Genomic DNA, 20,860 nt, shown 5'->3' with positions numbered 1-20,860 from the left:
CCGGCCGTAAGCTGGTTCCCGGCTCCCCTTGCACGCGCCATCTTGCGATATGCGAGACGGGACCCAGCTTACTTCCGGTACGAGATTTCCGGTGACAAGCGTATATTCAAGAACCAGTTCTGGTTCCAAATTGCGCGACTGCCAAAATATGACTTTACTAGACCGGACCAAGTGCACAATCATTCTTGGGGATGGTGAAATCGGAAATGTTTTATTCATGCAAAGATTATCGGTTCCTTACTATCAACTGACAACTATGAGACCATTCGAAAAGGTATGAAACGTTGTTTGTCACCGGAAGTACTAAGATCTCGCAAAGTGCCGTGACCGGCCCCATACAGGTGTTCATCCACCGCGAAACTGTAAATGTGGCGGACTTGGATTGTTTGGTCCAGACTCGATTGTTTACAGCCGCCGCCATATAGCTAGACAAACACAACACCAACTCTTGGCCTGGCGGTCTGACAGATGAGGATACGACCCGACCCGACCCATCGTCATGTAACTATCTCAAATTCCACGTGCAGATCATGCACCTTGCGCAAGTACAAATTCCCCATCGCTTCCGCAGGTGAAACATTCGCATCCAAACAGAGCTCAGGTAGGGTGCTTTCGGGGAGCGGACGAAGTTTTATATTGTGTTTGAAAGGAAATTAATGTCACTAAGACTTTGTTAAAAGAATATGGATGCAGTATCGTGTATGTACTAGTATTAATACTTCGTTTTTACGTACACTATGACATATAGTATTGATAAATTAGCTTTGAATACACAGTTGTACGTTTGCAACACCGAACTATGGCCGCGTGACCCTGGATACAGTGGATTCACGTTATATTATGAATTATGGATTATCTTGTAGGTATGGCGGTTTCGGCTCTCGTCTTTGCTGGTTTGGTGGTGAGTTGAAAAAGATATGAATTTATCTAATAAATTTCTAAAGCTCTTTTAATGGTGCACTTTTTGTAGCAGATTCGATATTCCGGGTTCGTGCTATTTTTCAGGCTTCGATTGTTGCGGAACTTCCCACCGGGTACATCTTAACAGGTAATCAGCATTTTAGCGTTTGAGTTAGGACTACATCTGAGTTGTTTTCTCCCTGTTCAGTAATATTCCAGTAATAGCACGGCGGACAAGCCAGAAATAAGCTGCACATACTTTACTGATGCAAATAACCGAGCCTTGCCCTTATGGTGGAACAATCTATTTTAGTCCTAGTGTTGAGTACATAGGTTCATGATACAGAGGATACATAATTACAAACATAGGGTAATCATAATGTCTTCATACTTTGTTAATTCAGAGAACGGACATAAACAATCGTTAGACAGAAAATGAAGAATAATTTCTCACTAAAACCATTTCTTCCAACCCGGGAATGACTTCATGATTGTTTCATATCACTGTATACATGCAATCTCCTTTTTATTTGATAAATGTGATTATTTTATAATTATTTGTTTATCTCAAAATTTAAACAGTGCAACCCAACTGTGGTAGTGACAGTAGCAGCGAAGCCTCCATCGCCATTCTCGCCGACTTTGACATCGCTGCTAAGGCAGTGTGTCACAACGGAGGGTTCAGCTTCGAACGTAGAGACCCAGTCCACTACAGCCTGAATTTGGTCTACCCAGGATCACCTAGCCAAGACAAGTGCATATTTAAAGTGGGTGTTTCGTTCGGTTGCCTTTTCTAATAGAGCTTTAGACTATATTCCAACACCACAGTCCCATTTATTCTATCTGCATTGAAAGAAATATTTACTGATCTTACATTTCCTGAAACCTAATCTGCTAACATTTAAAATATTCTGACCACGTATATTACCTCCAACAGATTGCGATCGTGTAACGCCGTAAATATGTAGAATATTTTAGAAATATCCTCTGTTCACACAAAGGAGTGATGGCAAAATTAGAACACTTGAAAATAATAGACTACTCAAGAGTTCCAATTTGCTGTGAAAATTGGACTTAAAGTGTCCGTAGTAACCAAACTAAGGACCTTATTGCGCCTCCAATACTTGATATACTCGTTTGTCGGTTCGGTAGCACGGTCGTTTGTCAGGACCAGAATCACTTTCGAGGCATCACTTCAAACCCTCATCGCTGTTTCTCCATTGCAGAAAAAGCCAGGCAGCGAAAAGTTCGAGGTGACTGTGTTCGTGTCCTTTGGGACGTCGAGTGAGACAATCCACAGAAAGGGGGAGAAGTACACAGTGACCTGTCCTAACAGCAACGACAGTAACTCCAACCAGATCTCCAACGATGGGTACGTTCAGCTCAACCCCTGTTTCCTTTATAATATAGGTACCTGGTTACCTGTTTGTCAAAGGCGACCAAATTCACAGGGAACTCATACTTGATAACTTGACTGATTGCGTTTCATCGAGCCCCGACGTTTGCTTATAATACCTGCAGTATATAATCCTGGCTTGATAATGTACACGCCGCCGTATTCCCATCCTCAATGACATGACGATTGTCACAGGTAATACACAATCTAAAGGCAATATTTTATGAAGAACTTGGTGAAAAATAGTCCATTCTCACATCACTTGTCTAAATGAGAGTATCTGACCAAGACCGAAACGTTAAGAAATAGTGTTGATATATTTGATATCAGAAGACACGAGGGTGAGATTCTATTTATCATTCAAAATCACTCTTCATTAATTTTCAATGAAAAATGTACATTTCTGAACATGGTACTGCCATTACACTTGCAGTGCAGCGATGTCATAGCATTGTGACGTCATCAAGTACATGACGTCATAGCATTGTCAGGGCATTGTACAAAATCTACTGTCAAAACGATATATCCTAGGAGATATCGTTTGATCTCACACAAGCGGTATCTCCTGTGGAACACAGTTTTGGATGATAAACCAAATTGGACCCGTATCATCCTGGTTAGAATTGATATTCAGTAACCCATGCTTGTCGTAAAATGCGACTATCGGGGTCGGGTGGTCAGGATCGCTGATTTGGTTGACACATGTCATCGTATCACAATTGCGTAGATCGATGCTCATGCTGTTGATCACTGGATTGACTGGTCCAGACTGGATTATTTACAGACCGCCGCCATATAGCTGGAATATTGCCGAGTACGGCGTAAAACTAAACCCACTCACTGCACTTGCATAGCTAGGGTTTTCAGGGCACATGTCCCGAGAACCTACTGTTTGTACTAAGGTGTCGAGTAAGGTGATTAAGGGCCAAAAGATTGTGGCATCTAGGTGATTGTAACGCCCATATTTGACCTACTTAGAACTGTCCTTGCTCAGTAAAAGTCTCGAGACATCAGACTCGATGACCTGGCTGAGTGTATGATGCGTGCTTCCAGGATACTGATCTCAGCTTGTTTTCTTTAGACTACAGATCCAATAGGTCCCAATGATACAGCTACAGTGTTGCCGACGTGACTCAATAATCAATGTTTATGCATTATCACGTGTATATAGATCGTCTTAGGTTGACCGCACAAGAGGAAATTCACCCCGTAAAAAGAAATAAATCAAAGATTACCTTGCACATGACTGACGTAACGGGAACTGACTTGAGTGGACAGAATGTACACCTGAAGAGTATGGTGCTGCTGACGGCAACAAGTAATGGTACGTATGCAGTGACAAGCCCTTTGACCTTAATGTGATTATTTTGAGGGAATGCCAGCTGAATACATTTCCTCCAGAAAACCATGGATGTCATGAAAATGTGCAACATACTTGAATTTGTATGGCTCGTGATTTTGCTGAAAAATTGTGTAGTTTGAATGTCCTGACCAACAAAACCTTAATAAACTCTCTCGCCCGTCTACCTCCCCTTCGACCTCCCTCGCCCATCTACCTGCCCCATCGTCCGCCCTCGCCCGCCCTCGCCCTTCTACCTGCCCCATCGTCCGCCCTCGCCCATCTACCTGCCCCATCGTCCGCCCTCGCCCATCAACCTGCCCCTTCGACATCCCTCGCCCATCACCTCCTCGCCCATCTCCTACATCGCCCATCTTTTCCCTATATCCGACCCAAATGGACAGAATTGCACAACAGCATTTAAGCACATGAGATCCTTCCGAAGGTTGTTATCGTGATGGGTTTGTTCCGGTTATGAGACTTGGTCTGTGAGCATCCATCGACATGTGAACAATCCTGTATGTGAACCCAGGTCACGACACCCGGTGGTGTGACTAGATTGCAGTTGTCTCCAGTTCAACTCGGTAATTTGCCATGGTTTCATTCAGGTGCTGAACACGAACTTGGCATCAAACCGGTCTCCTGTGATGCCGTCTCCCTCGCCACCAGTAAGAAATACACCATCCTGAGAGCTGGGTATGTTGAATGTCTAACCTTGCATTAACATTCGTTTTTGATGGGGCTGGCATGGTAGCCGGGTGGTTATTAAAGCGTTTACCACCAAGTATATATTTCGCTTACGGAAAAAGAACCAAGTTCGTAAAATCGACATGAAAATATCTACCACTACCACTTCGAAATCTATTATATGTTCATACCAAGGTACATAACACCCAACCAATGCAGTTTTGCATACGTTGAGCAAAATAGATTGTAATTGAAGGGCGCTAACTCCGGATGGCTTGAGGACATGCGTCTGGGCATACTATCATTTCGTCAGTCAGTCAGTACTTGTAAACCGGTTCCTACAATTTGTTGCACACCGCGTTCGTCCCACCGGGTACCCATCGAAACCGACAACTGATTTCTCCTTAAATTCTTGAACTCTTTGTCAAGAACATTCCCAGCACCCCAAGGGCCCATTTCAAATCGAGTATTTGGCTGGTTGCATGTCAACCTTAGCCCCTTCGACCACTGTCGACTCTTTATGCAACGGGACCGATTGGCTGGGTTGCATCTTGGATGTGCTCGTGCTTTCAAGAACGTGTTAGTCTGACACTACACCTATAGCTGGACCATTTGTTATTGTGCCAGGCGCGATGGGGTAGTCAAGTGGTTAAAGCGTTCGCTCGTCACGCTGAAGACCCGGTTTAGATTTCCCACATGGTGCAATGCGTGCAGCCCATTTCTGGTGCCATGATATTGCTGGAATATTGCTAAAAGCGGCGTAAAACCTCGCTCACTCACATAATTGTGGTGGCGTAAAAGGACAACGGATCCACCAAGGGGTAAAGTTGCTTGTTCTTCATTGATCGGAACTGTATTGAAACGTCCATAAAATGTTGCCGCACAACTGTATTTCCTTATTTCCCCGACCGCCTCCGTGGTGTAGTGTGCTTGTGTGCCACTGACATGGCCCACCTCCGTGGTGTAGTGGTTAGAGCGTCCGCCAGGAGAGCGGAAGATCGCGGGTTCGATCCTCGATCGCGTCATACCAAAAGACGTTAAAATATGGTACTTGTTGGTCCCTGCCTGGCGCTCGGCATTAATGGGTACAACAAGGACTGGTCGGCTAAGAGTCAGTATAATGTGTCTGAGTGGGGTATTCATGCTTCACTGCGGTATGGTATCTCGGTCTAGCACTATAAAACCAGCTTCAGTCTGGGCTAGCTCAAGCAGCCGCACATACACATACGCCTTATTTCCCAATACACTAATGTATGTACGCGTGTGTAGGTGTCGGGCTGTATGCTGACCAGAAAGCAGTTGCAAGCGTTGTACAATGAGCAACGAGTAACGGATAACCTAGGGTTCCCGGACTTTAGGTCATCTGCGTTTTGGATTTAAAGTCATAACCGATCTTAATTTAACCTTGACGCACAAGATTGAGGGTTTTATCTATCATCTAATATCCTCCATCTAAAAATATAATTCACGTTTTTCAAGCTTCATAAAAACAAAGGTGTATATTTATGGGAAAGGTGTTTGTAAATGGAAGAAAATGTGCTAACCCGTGAAGATCCGGGTTCGAATTGGTCTTCAGCAACCCATGCTTTTAACAGGCGACTAACTGATCGGGTGGTCAGGCTCGTTGACACTTGTCATCGTATCCCGATTACTCGGATTGATGTACATGCTACTCACGGGATGGTCCAGACTCTATTATTTAGAAACCGTCGTCTAATGGCTGTGAGTGCGGTGTTATACAAATGTCCATGTAACCTTACTTGTCCGATTTAACCTAACATGACAGAACAGCCTCTACAAGCACGACCGCCTCCGTGGTGTAGTGGTTAGAGCGTCCGCCCGGAGAGCGGAAGGTCGCGGGTTCGATCCCCGGCCGCGTCATACCAAAAGACGTTAAAATATGGTACTTGTTGGTCCCTGCCTGGCGCTCGGCATTAATGGGTACAACAAGGACTGGACGGCGAGGAGTCAGTATAATGTGTCTGAGTGGGGTATTCATGCTTCACTGCGGCATGGTATCTCAGTGGGCCAGCACTATAAAACCAGCTTAAGTCTTGGCTAGTACAAGCAGCCACACACACAAACACACGCATGCACGTCGTCATATGAGCGAAATATTCTCAAGCACGACGTTAAACCCAATTTCACCTCACCTCACTACAAGCACAGCACCGTGAGTTTCGAGCAGGTACATCTGTAAACAGTAAAACAATTAACATTCCAGACCAAGACTGTGAACCTTAGTTATACATAGTACAGAACCCAAGATCGATAGATTGAATTCTTAACCAAGGCGATATGTTTTAAAAACTATTTGAAAGTTATTTGTGCAGCCTGGTCTCTTAAGCTCAGCGTGGAGATGAGAAACTTGATCGACCATACAAGACACCCGTGAAAATCCGGGTTAGAATTGGCGAAATTCTCAGAATAGTGCCCGTGATGATCGTGTCTACACCAACCCATGTTTGTCGTAAGAGGCGACTAACGGGATCGGATGGTTAATACATGTCATCTTATCACAGTTGCGTAGATCGATGCCCATGCATTTGTTCACTGGATTTTCTGGTCCAGACTCGATTATTTTTCAGTCCGCCGTCATATAGCTGGAATATTGCCGAGTGTGGCATTAAACAACAAAACAACGACCTCGAGCCCTTCGCTCACATATAGGAAGACTGGTCATTTTCTCTTTCTTGCGCAACCCTATTTGCGGTACAGTTTGCCTGTGAGTGGACCCATCCCATGGCATGAGCCTCGTGTCCTGAATGATTGTGTCGGTGTCCTGAATGATTCTGTCGGTGTCCTGAATGATTGTCTCGGTGTCCCTGCCCTTGTACTGGCAATGCCGTCATGATCACGAAATATTGTTTGAGTGAGCCTTTGATCTCTAACTTGCTCGTTATGTCAGTATGTTACCAAGGGACGCACAGCATACATCTTATTTGCTGTGAAAGTCACGGCAGTTGTTGAAAATGTCATAGCCAATCTGACAAACATTGCATCTGCGCTGTTCCATGCGCGTTGTGCAGTGAAAGGTGGATTGCTACATCATACTAACATGCCTGGCGCGCTCTGCTACATATTTCACTGGCGTTTACAAATTCATCTCTAAACAGGCGTTGTGAATTTTCATTTCTCGGGCAACATTCCTGGTAGCTAAAGCGCCAAACTGCCCTTGAGATGTGGAGCATTTCCAAAACGCCCTGTCCTTGTCTACGAGTAATTTGCTAACTTAATGAATGACTTGTTCGTTACTTATATATGGTCGAAAAGGTAATTAAGTGGAAGACATTTCATTTCTATAAGGCCACACCGTCTACTTGCATTTATTTTTCCTGGCTTTCCAAGAGCCGGTTAACACGATGAATGCAATCCAAATGTCGGGGTTTACAAATATTTCAAATTTGTTCTTGGATAACGTAAGGAGGGTTTCAACAAAACGAGACCATGAATCATTTGGGCTAATTTCAACAAAATCTTAGTTGTTTTCCCAATACGTTTCTCCAACATGAACATAGGCTTGTTTGTTTCTGTAACCTTTGGTAACAATGTATGATGATGTTAGGCTGTAATGTATGATGATGTTAGGCTGTAATGTATGATGATGTTAGGCTGTAATGTATGATGATGTTAGGCTGTAATGTATCTGAAAGAAAATTACCCGTCCTTAGTAACAAGTTTGGAAATGAAATATCATCGTGAGGTTTGTGTTGTCGAATAACCAGTGATGTATTTCTAACCCAACAGATGCGGGGACGGACAGGTATTGCCCAAGACCCGGGGATTTGTGACATCAGGCCTCGTCACCCGAAGCCCTTACTTTGAAGTTTTCAGTATTGATGGAGAGGAAGAAATGAAATTTGAATGCAATTTTACCATCTGTGCTCGCAATTGTGACGGGGTGAGTATTTGAGGACAAATGTTCTCGTTGATAGCTTGTGAAAATAATACAAGTTTCTGTTGAATCCATCTTCCTTCATACCATGGGGAATGTTACACATGAAACGGTCACCGAAGGCCTGTGCTCCATACGAACCTCAAGTGTTGAATACCCATCCTGACCTGTTCAAGGCTTGAAAAGCCATAACTTGGGCTTGTTTATATTCAAGAAACTACGGTTATGAAACGAACTCATAAGAAACCATTTTCACGCTTTTCACCAAAGTCGTGACAGATCTCAGCTTCTGGTTTCCTCTTGAAATCCTATTTAAAGTTCACTTGATAATTATTGATTTGTCCCCTCAGAGTTCGTGTACAACCAGTAGGAAGAGAAGAGGGACTTTCTTTGGTGAGTATTGTAAGTTCCTTACAGTCGGTTATCTCGTCACCAAGATTTCCTTGTAGGCACATGGTGTAAGTCTGTGTTGGTTGTATGATGTTGGTGGACATGGCGTGTGGAGACGTTGCCACCACATTCTACACCAAAGCATGACATGCCTATAAATAACTTCCACTGCATTGTAAGAGAAATAACTGCTTACCTAATAATTACCCCTACACCAGACCGGTAAGGGAGTAGATTGATCTTAATCGCTTGTTCAATTTTGCCTTGATATTGCAAAAACTTAACTAACAACTGCTCAGTGTCCACTGACCATTCATAAGACCCGTGAAGATCCGGGTTAGAATTGGTCTTAAGCAGTGTATGCTTGTCGCACGAGGCCACCAACAAGATAAGGTGGTCAGGATCACGGACTTGTTGGCACACTTCATAGGTTCCCAATTGCGTGGATGCTGATGTTAATCACTGGATTGTCTGGTCCAGACTCGATTATTTACAGACCGCCGCCATATAGCTGGAATACTGCCGAGTACGGCGTTAAACAACCAACCAACGACATTCATAAAGATGAATCTTGCATTATCTATCGAACGCTTCACCAACGCCGTTAGTCACCGGTGTGCCCTTCCTTACCGATTTATATTTTGAAGGATAAAACTGATTTCCTAACCGTTGGCAGCCAGATACCAACAAGATACCAACCAGTATCTATTACTAACGTATTGTTTGTTTCAGTAGCAGATTACCAGAGCGACGTTGTGGCATCCTCTGCTATCGTTTCACGCATCCCGATATTCGCGGTCAGTCGTCCAGAGCAAGCCCTGGGTCGGGTGGTCATGGAGCGATTTGTTGACCATGGTCGGGGCAATTTGTTGGTTGCTTTCTCAATTCTGGGGTCTCTGGCGTTGCTGTCGGTCATCCTAACTATCACCATATGTGTACTTACTCTAAACAAAACACCATTAAGACATAAATCAGTACCACCTGTTGAATAAATGCGATGTAAGTTGTCGATTGTCTCTTTATTAAAGCAGTTAACTTTACTTTGCATGTGAATTCCTTGTAATAACCGTTCCTCTAGCAACTAATCCATGAATGTGATCAAGGATGGCGACACAATGCTTGTCATCGTTCGTAACCCGACTTCATATCTTAGGGGCGGTAGGGTAGCCTTGTGGTGAAAGCGTTCGCTCGTCACGCGGAAGACCCGGGTTAGATTCCCCACATGGGTACAATATGTGAAGCCCATTTCTGGTGTCCCCCGCCATGATATTGCTGGAATATTGCTGGAATATTACTTAAAGCGGCGTACAACCATACTCACTCGTATCATATTAAACTTTGGTTTGCCTGGTACATACTCGATCGTTTACAGCCCTTTATCGTCAAGCTTGAATGTAGCGGAGCTGGCGACTGTAACTTACGCCGTTGACACGGGTGACTGTGGCAGGAAGTCGGGCATGACACTAGTGCATCAAAGGACGACACATGCCCATTGTGCATTACAGTAGATGTCTAATGTGTCGGGTTTCAATTCTACCCCATCGACCTATTGATGAAATGTTAAAACCATCCGAAAGTCGATGCCAAGAGTTGACTCCCATCATCTTGGCTGTAACGTATGATCGGGGATTCGAATCCCGGTTGTACAAGTGATACAAACAGGCTATCGGATTGTCATTAATAGTTCCTTCCTACTCAAAGGCGACACTGAGAGCAATGTCCAGAAGACTATTCTGCAAAAGGATCGAGACTGGTTTATCTATTCGACAAGATGTCATATCTTCAGTGTGAAGTCTTGCATAAGCGTAAATGTTTAAGATGAGGTCGGGTCCTCGATGCCGTTCACCAATTCAGACCATCCACGGACACGGCAAATTTACGCCGAAAGATGCGCGGTGGGTCCATCGTAAACTGTGGCATAACTCCGTAAATCACTCGTTTCAGCACACGATTGTAATTGCCGCAAATAGCTCCAAAATTGCTGATGCGGCCTAAAGCAACATTTACTCACTCACTCTGCTGTATACTCCAATAATATAGTCCGTTTGTCCAGGTGTTCGAGAACGGATGGAGACGGCACGGCACGGCACAGCACAGCACAGCACAGCACAGCACAGCACAGCACAGGTTAATAAATAAATAACTTTGTCTGTGAACGTGCTTCTCGAACACCTGGCTGTCCCTTTCTCTGCACTCCTCCCTCGTAACAAACAGTGAACTGTGTCAATACCTTAATGATAGTTTGTTAAACAACTTTTTAATTTTTAGGACACAAATTCTGCAAAAACCTCAGAGTGGGTATAATGTTTTGATTATGATCAGCGTTTCATTGAGTATTTTATGTTTATTAGTTTTCGAGTTAGATTGCAATTCATCGGTCCGCATTTGAGCCAAACGGACTATACGTTGAGACATTATTGGACAATTGTTTAGCTCTTTCTCTTCAACAGAACCTAATAGAAGTGCAAGGTTGATGAGTTATTGTGTCACACATGGTTACAATACCATTACCTGAGTAAACAGTATAAAATATGCCGGTGATTTGAAACTTGGACGAAGATTACAGGCACGTCACATTTATTTAGATAAAGGTCCTGACTTTCAGGAATGCAACATGTCTAAACCAGTGTACACACAAATTGAGTTTTCACTATGTCACTAAAGTCCATTTACCGTAATGAGATGGCGATGATCCGTGATGTCACCTTAATTCTTGCTGTAATGGGTCTACATTTAATCGACATGCATGTGGATGTCGTGCGACGTCGTTGTGTCCTAAACGTGCAATGGGGTGCTCTTGGCCCAGACGGATTAATTTTGTATTTAGACTTAGGCTATTACCGTTCATGATCAGCTGTAGAAAATCGGTCGTTTTAGTGGATACATTTGTTTTATAGTTTTCCCAGAACGAAGCCAGCGGATAAACAAGGAAACCATTGGAAACCATAACTGCTGTGTAAGCACCACAGAAATGGTTATATTTGTTCTACGACAAAGGGGGTGGAAGGGTAGCCTAATGGTTAAGCGTTTGCTCGACATGCTGAAGACCCGGGTTCGATTCCCCACATGGGTGCAATGTGTGAAGCCCATTTCTGTTGTTTCCCGCCGTGATATTGCTGGAATATTGCTAAAAGCGGCGTAAAACCATACTCACTCACTCTACGACAAAGAGGGGTGTCGTCGTAACCTTTTGGTTAAAGCGTTAACTCATCACGCCACAGACTTGGGTTTGAATTCGCCACATGGGTACAATGTGTGATGCCCATTTGTTGTTCCCAGCCGTGATGTTGCTGGAATATTGCTAAAAGCTGCGTAAAACCATATTCACTCACTCATTCCACGTCCAAGAAAATAGTTATCTAAAGTAACCGAAGTACCAAAACCGGGGGTTCAGCTGTATCTGTGCTGTCTATTGCCACTAACTAATCACTGTCAATGTCATATGTAAGATATAAGCGTACATTAATGGAACAGTTTGTTGGAGATTAGAATCTAAGAATGAGGTCAATGTCATTATTTTCGAAAGTACATATTTTTGAAAAGTGTTTGATAAGGACTTACAAGTCATAACCAAGACATTTGTTATTTTTGGGAAATTAATCAAAAAGCATCAGGTGTATACTTTCTTTTGTGCGTCAGTTTATCAACCCGGACAAGGTATCGGAGTGCATTCCTTTCTCATTCTCACATTCCTGGGGAATATGACTGACACATGGTTGGAAGTATCTTTTAACTCGGTCACAAATTAATTTTTCAAACCTTTGTTGATATTTGTCCCTTTCTAGCATCAATTATAGTTTAGAAGTTACTTTTAAATAAAGATATTGGACATTATGAATATTCATTATTCGCTGCGAGATATACCTTTTTTCTGCGTTCGATTCAATTATATAATGGCAACGGCAGATGTTGCTATTCGCAGGGTTGTGTGCTTGTGTGTCATTGACATCGACCACCTCCGTGGTGTACTGGCCAGAGCGTCCGCCCGGAGAGCGGAAGGTCGCGGGTTCGATCCCCGGTCGCGTCATACCAAAAGATGTTTTAATATGGCACTGGTTGGTCCCTGCCTGGTGCTCGACATTAATGGGTTACAACAAGGACTGGTCGGCTCGAAGTCAGTATAATGTGTCTGAGAGGGGAATTCATGCGGCATGGTATCTCAGTGAGCTAGCACTGTAAAACCAGCTTAAGTTTGGGCTAGTACAAGCAGCCACACATACACATATGAGCGAAATATTCGTAATTATTACGTTAAACCCCATTTTCACCTCACCTCACCTCACCATTGATATCAAAGACGTTGATCGTTCCTCGCACGTTAGGGTACAGGATATCTGCGTCATCAACACATACTTAGACGTCTTCGTGGGGGCTCGGGGATAGGATGTGTTAACAACACCTCACTTTCAGTCGTTAAAGGCGACGACAAACTGAGGTAATAACGGGTTAAAACTGGGCCCAAGCAGCTTCAGCTTGTCTTAAAAGGCGACTTTATGAATCGGAAGATACAGTAATAGTGCATCAGAGAAGTGGATCCATGATCATAACGTCAATCAGTGAATTGTCACACATAGCTGTACTATTAGTTTACAAATAAACTCTGTCACGTTCAAAATCGTGACAAATGTTTACCACATTAACAGGATATACAACGGTAAAGCCATGGATTAAAGAAGTATTTTACGTAAGCTTCAGCCAGCTACATTCGTAACTACTCACCTCTTTCCGTGACCTACAAGAACATCCGGCTTGCCGGAACAACATGAGTAGTTAACAATGCACCCAGCTGGTGGACTTTGTTCCCGTTCGCCACCACTCGCCCATTTCCGTAACGTGAAGAAGGCTGGTCCCACTATCGATCGATAATGTTATGGGTAAAACACCCGAAAAACCCAGTGGGCATAAGTCAGATATACTTTAATAAAAATAATCCCTATGGCGTAAAGTCGCGCAAGTTGTATACTGTCACTTCGATATGACAGCCAAATGAATAACATATTTGTTTTGTAAACTGAAGTGATTTCAACAAGTATATGTGATCACGAATGTGCGCTTGTTTACAATCAGTTGACTGAGATTTTTTCCTTATATAATTTGATAACACAGGCTCTATTTATCTTCCGTAGTTTAATTCCGTTGAATATATTTTTTTTGCTAAGACGTTTTAAAATGTTTAAAGTACTGGTATTTGAAATAGTTTCAGATCTGAACTCTTCCATATGACCCTCAATGAATTCTTTTACCGTGTCCCGGAATAACTCTAAGTCTGTCGTTATATTCCACTGAATTAGTTTGTTGTTTAACGCCGCACTCTGCAATATTCCAGCTATATGGCGGAGGTCTGTAAATAATCGAGTCTGGACCATATACGCTATTGAATATTGATGTACACAACTGTCAACCAAGTCAGTGAGTCTAATCACCCGATCCCGTTAGTCGCCTCCTACGACAAGCATGGGTTGGTGTTGACCAATTCTAACCTGGATCTTCACGGGCACTGAGAATGTCGCCTGTACAACATGTTTGTCACACAAACCAAATATACTATACAGTTGTACGCATAATCAATTAAAAATAACTACCGAGTTAACTAAGTTCCTTTTTATAACTTCGTCATATGAGCGAAATATTCTCAAGCACGACGTTAAACCAAATTTCACCTCACGTCACCTTTTTATAACTGTTAACATCCGCGATGATCCCGCCGTGAAATCGACGGATGTAATCAGAGTTGGCTATTGAAATTTGATACCTCTGATTGGCAAATCGAAATGGAATATTTTCCTCGATCATTGTAGTATCTTGAATATAATTTTCAGCACTTGACCATATTCACCCCTTCGCTTCAGGAAAGAGATAAGACTTTGATGATGCTCCCCCTTTCAGATGACAAAAGTTAATATATCTGGAACACATTTTCATAGCGACGCAAAACCACATTTACCCACTATCTATCTAGGCATTTGTTTCAGCGTTACCTGGAATTGAGGATAAATCAATTTCTGATTAATAGGATTGGAAGTGGAGGATCTCCTTTAGACCAGACTCTGTCTAAAGTCAATGGCTAGTTCAACAACCCGCGCCTAACACTTAATATTGAGTTGGTCAAGTTGGCCGTGACAAGGATTCCCAGTGGTCCTTAAGTGTCCATGGGAACTCAAATCAATACGAAGATTCCACCAATATGGCGTGTCTGTTTAGTGAAGGATCATCTGGGAAAGAGTCAATAGTACGACGTGTTACAGATACCAAAGTCTTAGAATTAAGTGATGTGCTTCGTGAAAGTACCGATTTTTGTTCTTGAACAAGTAGATTAGGACGAATGCTATCGAAATTATTTGTGGATTTGAAATTTCCAAATCGACCAAATCCTATAGTTGTTTGCGATAACAAAAAGGTATTCGCGCTAAGCCAAAGGCGGTTTCTTTCGTGATCCCATCAAACACAATAACTCGACTGAGATTTCAAACTTGGAATCGATCAGCGCCAATATCAACCAGTAAGGAGACACTAAATGGAAAGAAAAGAAACATTTGAATGATGGTCATACTCGATTATGTAATCATACACACTTTGTGTAAATATCTGTATGTACCCGTAAGAACACAGCCCATACATTATCAACATTGAGAGTGGAGAAATTATTTGGACATTGGGCTCTTTAGGGTTTAAACATTTTGTTGTTAACCTCGATTGAAATGGAGATTTCATATTCACTTTGCACTACATAAAAGACGTTTTAGACCAGCTGATTATTTCTACAGTTAATCTGCCACGAGAGATGAGGTGCGTGTGTATGTGTATGTGCGGCTGCTTGTATTAGCCCAGACTGAAGCTGGTTTTATAGTGCTAGCTCACTGAGATACCATGCGGCAGTGAAGCATGAATACCCCACTCAGACACATTATACTGACTCCTAGCCGACCAGTCCTTGTTGTACCCATTAATACCGAGCGCTAGACAGGGACCAAGAAGTACCATATTTTAACGTCTTTTGGTATGACGCAGTCGGGGATCGAACCCGCGACCTTCCGCTCTCTGGGCGGACGCTCTAACCACTACACCACGGAGGCAGGCCACGAGAGATGAAAGAATTTGTGGTTCTTGACTTAGTTCGAGAGGTTTACACAATGGCCTTGCTGGGTCATTTGTTTTGGAAGTGCATCTTACCACTCTCATTGGGTTTGTATGGTGATCATCAGAAGGAGGCAGCGGATCCTGATCATATAGCAGCACGTCCCGTGACGTTTCAGTGACGTCACTGCGACGTCATTTCGACGTAGCCGTGGTGTAAACTGGTGTATCCGAACTGGACTTAAAATGTTATATGTTATTTGAATAAATGTATGAGATATCCGCAACAAACCTCGAGTAAAACAACCTATAACCAAACTCATATATTATTAAATGATAAAGCAGTATGATATTCTATGCATTTTAAATCCAATCCATGTACAGTACACGATGAAATATGAATAGCATGAGGGATTAATAAAGTAGCCACTGAAATACACACAATCCGTCGGATGGGTTGGCAAACTCTTCGTTTCTCAGATGAAATTTACAATAAAATATTTTTCCCGAAATAGTTCATGAATACTGACATGTTTAAAACATTTTGAACAATTTCTTTTCCCGTTTTTCATGTTAAACCATAGTTTAGCCTACAATGCGACTGCACATACACATACTGAATTTGATAAACAATGTCTTCCACAGTTTAGGAGCGCTGTGGCGTATATAGACCGAAACTCGGTTAAGTCATTCCGCTTTTCATGACCGGATATGAAGGTACTCGCTCACTCTCATGTTCACGTTTCACTTTCAAATAAATGTCATGCATTTCAGGATTTAAATAAAAATATTACGCATCAAATGACAACATATTTTGACATTTAATAACCATAAGACCAGCTAAGTCGTGTTGTAAACGATTTAAAAAAATAATACGGTAATTTCTGTTCAATTACCCTTCAGAAAATGGACAAAGTTATTGCGGGAAAACGTTCTGACAAATGTTATGCATTACAGGTTGAAATTATACTAAAACTGAATAACTATGAAAATGTCAAGCATTTTAAGAACGAATAGCGCAAATGGGAACGTTGTATAAATAGCAACTGCATGTAGGTTTTGTATAATTACTCATAAGGCAATGTTTAAATTATCCACAATTGCCAAAGACTGAAAAAACTCCTTGGCATGGGAGCCGTGGAGTGAAGGAGCAATGACCAGAGTCAGGATTCACACGTGCTATCCGGCGTGAGCCGTGTTTCGGTGAAGATCCGGGGTACAACTAGTCTTCCGAAACTGTTGATACTGATGTCTGTATTCCGATTGCGTGTTTATGTTGTTAATCACTGGGTTGTGTTATCCCGATTCGAATATTTTCAACGGCACCGTCATATAGCTGGACAATACTTTGTGCGGCGTTGAACAACAAGCAAACATAATTTTTTAATAGTTCACAAAAGGCTTACCCGGGATTCAAGCCAAAACGCAACCCAAGCGATGGAATCCCTTTCAATTAATAGATATTGTGTAGCACACATTTCACCAGGATGTATCAGATGGTGTGGCATTTGTGTAGCACACATGTGACCGGGATGTATTATAACAATAACATATTGTTGTGTAGATGTATGCTATCCGAGATACAGCTGTGACAACAGTGACATATTGTTGTGAAGAGGTATGCTCTCTGGGATATAGTTGTGTTGACAACAGTGACATATTGTTGTGTAGAGGTATGCTATCTGGGATATAGTTGTGTTGACAACAGTGACATATTGTTGTGTAGAGGTATGCTCTCTGGGATATAGTTGTGTTGACAACAGTGACATATTGTTGTGTAGAGGTATGCTCTCTGGGATATAGTTGTGTTGACAACAGTCACATATTGTTGTGTAGAGGTATGCTCTCTGGGATATAGTTGTGTTGACAACAGTGACATATTGTTGTGTAGAGGTATGCTCTCTGGGATATAGTTGTGTTGACAACAGTGACATATTGTTGTGTAGGGGTATGCTCTCTGGGATATAGTTGTGTTGACAACAGTGACATATTGTTGTATAGAGGTATGCTCTCTGGGATATAGTTGTGTTGACAACAGTGACATATTGTTGTGTAGAGGTATGCTCTCTGGGATATAGTTGTGTTGACAACAGTGACATATTGTTGTGTAGAGGTATGCTCTCTGGGATATAGTTGTGTTGAGAACAGTGACATATTGTCGTGTAGATGTATGCTATCTGAGATACAGCTGTGTTGACAACTCGACATATTGTTGTGTAGAGGTAAGCTCTCTGGGATATATACTGAGTCAAAAAAGAAACTTCACATTCTTTCTTCAGGGCATTATAAAAGAACAAGAGATGGTAAGATGGTTAAATTGTTATTATTTCATTGCTGAGATCTGTGTGATGTACTCGATACACTGACAGTGCCATAATCAGTTCCAGTAGGCTACACCGCCGTTCCAAAACATGGGTATACAGAATGTCAAGTCACAAGAATAAAAATGCGAAATTTCTCAGTTCAATATCGTGTATGGCCGCCCCGCGCATTCACCACTGCCAAACACCGTCTCCTCATCGACTGCCTGATGCTTGTGAACACGTGGTTGGGGATTCTGCGCCATTGCTCTTGCAAGGCACCGCCAAGTTCCTGCAAATTCTGAGGTTGGTTCCTAAGACCACGAAGCCTTCTCCCAAGTGCATCCCAAACGTGCTCTATAGGATTAAGGTCAGGGGACCTCGATTGCCAGTCCATGACGTTGATTCCAGCTTTTTGAAGGAAATTTCGTGTCAATATCGCCGTATGCGGCCGCGCATTATCATGCTGGAACTGTAGACCTGGGCCATGAGCCGCCATGAAAGGAACGAGTTGAGTTCAGGGGTGAGCACCTGGTCGCGGTAAGCAGCAGCTGTGAGGTTTCCACGGATGACCAGAAGTCGGGAACGGTTGCTCCCACAGAAAGCACCCCACACCATGCAACCTCCGCCCCCGAATCTGTCGACTTCCTGTACACAACATTGGGCATACAGTTCACGACGTTGTCTCCAGACTCTATGCCTGCCGTCCGCGAATCTGAGGGTAAACCTGGATTCATCGCTAAAGACAACTCGATTCCAGTCTCTCTGGGTCCATCGGAGGTGACGTTGGGCCACAGCAAACGTTGACGTTGATGAAACGGCGTCAATATTGGCCCACGATATAGACGTCGAGAATGGAGATTGGCAGCCCGCAACCGATTTCGAATGGTCTGTGAGGACAGTCGACCTCTAAACATCTCAGCCCTGGTTCGTGTAGCTGGCAGAAATCTGTCACGTAGGTGACGAAGGACGATTTGACGGTCTTCTGCTCGTGACGTCACACGTGGACGACCCGACCTTGGGCGATCAGAAGTGGTGCCAGTTTGTTGTAGACGACCTCGCAAGTCATACACAGTACGACGGCTGCATCCCATTGCTCTTGCGACGTCAATAACTGATCTTCCCGCTTGCAACATGCCAACGGCACGTTCACGTTGCACATTTGACAATCGTGGCATTTCAAGTACCGTTAGAACTGTGGTTTAAAAGTGTTTTTTGAATTATTGAGGCCAATGCAAACACGTGCATATGAAGAAAACTTCGATGCGAAGATCACGTGATCGACTGCACGTGCAAAACCTGATTTGGCACTAACGTCATTTGCAGGACGAATGGATTGGTTTGAGTGGGTTTTGCTAACGTTTTTCTAGAGTCGAAAGATAGGGATCCCATTTCGGATACATAGATGTATCATCAGAGAAAAATTATTCATTATTTTTCAAATTACATTTTGTGAAGTTTCTTTTTTGACTCAGTGTTGACAACAGTCACATATTGTTGTATAGAGGTATGCTCCCTGGGATATTGTTTTGTTAACAACAGTGACATATTGTTGTGTAGAGGTATGCTCTCTGGGATACAGTTGTGTTGACAACAGTGACATATTGTTGTGTAGAGGTATGCTATCTGGGATATAGTTGTGTTGACAACAGTGACATATTGTTGTATAGAGGTATGCTCCCTGGGATATTGTTTTGTTAACAACAGTGACATATTGTTGTGTAGAGGTATGCTCTCTGGGATATAGTTGTGTTGACAACAGTGACATATTGTTGTGTAGAGGTATGCTCTCTGGGACATAGTTGTGTTGACAACAGTGACATATTGTTGTGTAGGGGTATGCTCTCTGGGATATAGTTGTGTTGACAACAGTGACATACTGTTGTGTAGGGGTATGCTCTCTGGGATATAGTTGTGTTGACAACAGTGACATATTGTTGTGTAGAGGTATGCTCTCTGGGACATAGTTATGTTGACAACAGTGACATATTGTTGTGTAGGGGTATGCTCTCTGGGATATAGTTGTGTTGACAACAGTGACATACTGTTGTGTAGAGGTATGTTGTCTGGGATATAGTTATGTTGACAACAGTGACATAGTGTTGTGTAGGGGTATGCTCTCTGGGTTATAGTTGTGTTGACAACAGTAACATATTGTTGTGTAGAGGTATGCTCTCTGGGATAAAATTGTGTTGATAACATCGATATATCGGTGTGTTGATGTATGCTGTGTTGTATAAGATATGTCTGTGATATACAGCTGTGCTAACGCTGTAATGAAATAAATTTCTAGCCAAGATAAAGACGCGATCTGTAAATCAAGCTTAGAACGTCATAATTTCATGTTGATAGCAATTTGACCACACACAAAACCCACAGATATGAAGTAAATATATATAATAACTTAAGGTCTGTGCACACTGACCCCATCCACCATGAAGCTCTCACGTTGAAGTGGGCAGCCGTCGAGACGCCCCCTGTATCCACTTGGACGCCAAGTTAGGCTCACTCATCATCCAACGTCTATCAAATCCCTGCTCCTTCTATAAACTGTTTTGACAAAGTGGCATAACAGATGCTGCAGAAATCCCCAGGTTCATCAGGCCTCGTTACACAATTTCAAAGATGATCTGTGCATGAGGTCCATAACTGGTGCTTATTGCCGTTGCCAAAGGATACAGTAAAATACGTTTAAACTTACTGACCTTAATGAAAGCAACAGAAAGTGCATGTTTTCATGATTATATGTTCAGTTATACACGTACGCCAGTTTGAAGATAATGAACCCATTCATTGTAAAACGCTTCTGTCCTTATTGCATCTTGGTGTTCCAGGAACGGTGAACCCTGTACATATTGAAGGAAATAAAAACACCCGGT

At 42.8% G+C, this 20,860-nt stretch overlaps 1 protein-coding gene across 5 annotated transcripts; it reads left to right on the top strand.

Annotated features, from left to right (window-relative positions):
• Nucleotides 1-453: 453 nt before the first annotated feature.
• Nucleotides 454-9,616, top strand: LOC124275620 (vitelline envelope sperm lysin receptor-like). 5 transcript variants are annotated; one of them, XM_046711229.1, is made up of 10 exons: nucleotides 454-601; nucleotides 864-901; nucleotides 1,006-1,048; nucleotides 1,483-1,667; nucleotides 2,127-2,272; nucleotides 3,478-3,620; nucleotides 4,244-4,331; nucleotides 8,070-8,223; nucleotides 8,568-8,610; nucleotides 9,343-9,616. In XM_046711229.1, exons 1-10 carry the CDS (start codon nucleotides 469-471, stop codon nucleotides 9,597-9,599), a joined length of 1,230 nt encoding a protein of 409 aa, XP_046567185.1. In that variant the 5' UTR covers nucleotides 454-468; the 3' UTR covers nucleotides 9,600-9,616. The 5 variants fall into 5 exon arrangements, with proteins under 5 accessions (XP_046567185.1, XP_046567184.1, XP_046567183.1 ...); XM_046711228.1 differs by having other exon boundaries at nucleotides 9,340-9,616; XM_046711227.1 differs by having other exon boundaries at nucleotides 8,568-8,619.
• Nucleotides 9,617-20,860: the final 11,244 nt, after the last annotated feature.

The sequence above is a fragment of the Haliotis rubra genome, unplaced genomic scaffold, assembly GCF_003918875.1.
Source record: "Haliotis rubra isolate DU_JTF1 unplaced genomic scaffold, ASM391887v1 Scf20, whole genome shotgun sequence".
Classification (NCBI taxonomy): Eukaryota; Metazoa; Mollusca; class Gastropoda; order Lepetellida; family Haliotidae; genus Haliotis; species Haliotis rubra.
Note: the sequence above shows the minus strand (reverse complement) of the source record. Positions and strands in the feature narration are given on the sequence as shown.

Excerpts from the sequence above, each read along its gene's own strand:
- LOC124275620 (XM_046711226.1), top strand. The coding sequence starts at position 469 with ATGAGGATACGACCCGACCCGACCCATCGTCATGTAACTATCTCAAAT. Across the intron at positions 3,621-4,243 it reads GCTGACGGCAACAAGTAATG|GTGCTGAACACGAACTTGGC; the intron begins GTACGTATGCAG and ends GGTTTCATTCAG. Across the intron at positions 8,224-8,567 it reads GTGCTCGCAATTGTGACGGG|AGTTCGTGTACAACCAGTAG; the intron begins GTGAGTATTTGA and ends TTGTCCCCTCAG.